The 647-nt window shown below is 68.9% G+C and overlaps 1 protein-coding gene across 3 annotated transcripts in view; it reads right to left on the reverse strand.

Annotated features, from left to right (window-relative positions):
- DNM1L (dynamin 1-like) overlaps positions 1 to 261 on the reverse strand; it is a 54,149-nt gene extending 53,888 nt beyond the window's left edge. For 2 of the 3 annotated variants that reach the window (XM_012720261.1, XM_004675927.2), the window contains exon 1: positions 29 to 261. In XM_012720261.1, coding sequence (XP_012575715.1) covers positions 29 to 130 — 102 coding nt within the window. In that variant the 5' untranslated portion in view covers positions 131 to 261. The remainder of the gene's footprint in view (positions 1 to 28) is intronic. The other variant, XM_004675930.2, reaches the window with a different exon arrangement.
- Positions 262 to 647: the final 386 nt, after the last annotated feature.

Consider the following 647-nt stretch of genomic DNA (forward strand, 5'->3'; position numbering starts at 1 on the left):
GGCCGCAAGCCCGCCGCCGCGCCCTCACCTGTGTGCCCACCACCACAATCTGAGGCAGCTGGATGATGTCTGCGCCCACAGTGTTGAAGACGTCCTGCAGCTTGTTGATGACAGGAATGAGCGCCTCCATGACTCGGGAAGCGCGGCCCCACCGCCCGCCCGCCCGCGGCAATGAATGGGCCGGGCCGCGTCTGCCGCCGCCCTAGCCGCCGCCCTCGCCGTGGAACCGGCGCCCATTGGGCCCCGCCCGCTGCCGGCCCCATTGGGCCCCGCCCGCTGCCGGCCTCCCGGCAGGCCCCGCGCCACACTCTGACGCGCCAGCGGCCTGCCGGGAGCTGTAGTTCCGGAAGGATGGTGCCTACGACTCCCGGCAGACGGCGCGCGGGCGAGCGCTTCCCGCGCCAGGGGCGGGCGGGCTAGCGGGATGGGTTCCCTGCTGGTTAGGGCTCTGTCCTGGGCGGACGCAATGCTCCGGGTGCGCGTCCGGCCCGTGCGGGCGACCTGGGCCTGGCATGGGGGCGTATGTGGTGGTCTTGGCCTCTTGCCAAATTTTAGAACCAGCAAACCGCCCCCCCGCCCGATTCTTTTGGGGAAAAAAAAGTATGACAGATATTTCAGGGCTTCACCAATCATAGAGCTGCAGAAGA

Source organism: Condylura cristata, unplaced genomic scaffold, assembly GCF_000260355.1.
Source record: "Condylura cristata isolate star-nosed mole 26May11 unplaced genomic scaffold, ConCri1.0 scaffold00004, whole genome shotgun sequence".
In the NCBI taxonomy this organism is placed as follows: domain Eukaryota; kingdom Metazoa; phylum Chordata; class Mammalia; order Eulipotyphla; family Talpidae; genus Condylura; species Condylura cristata.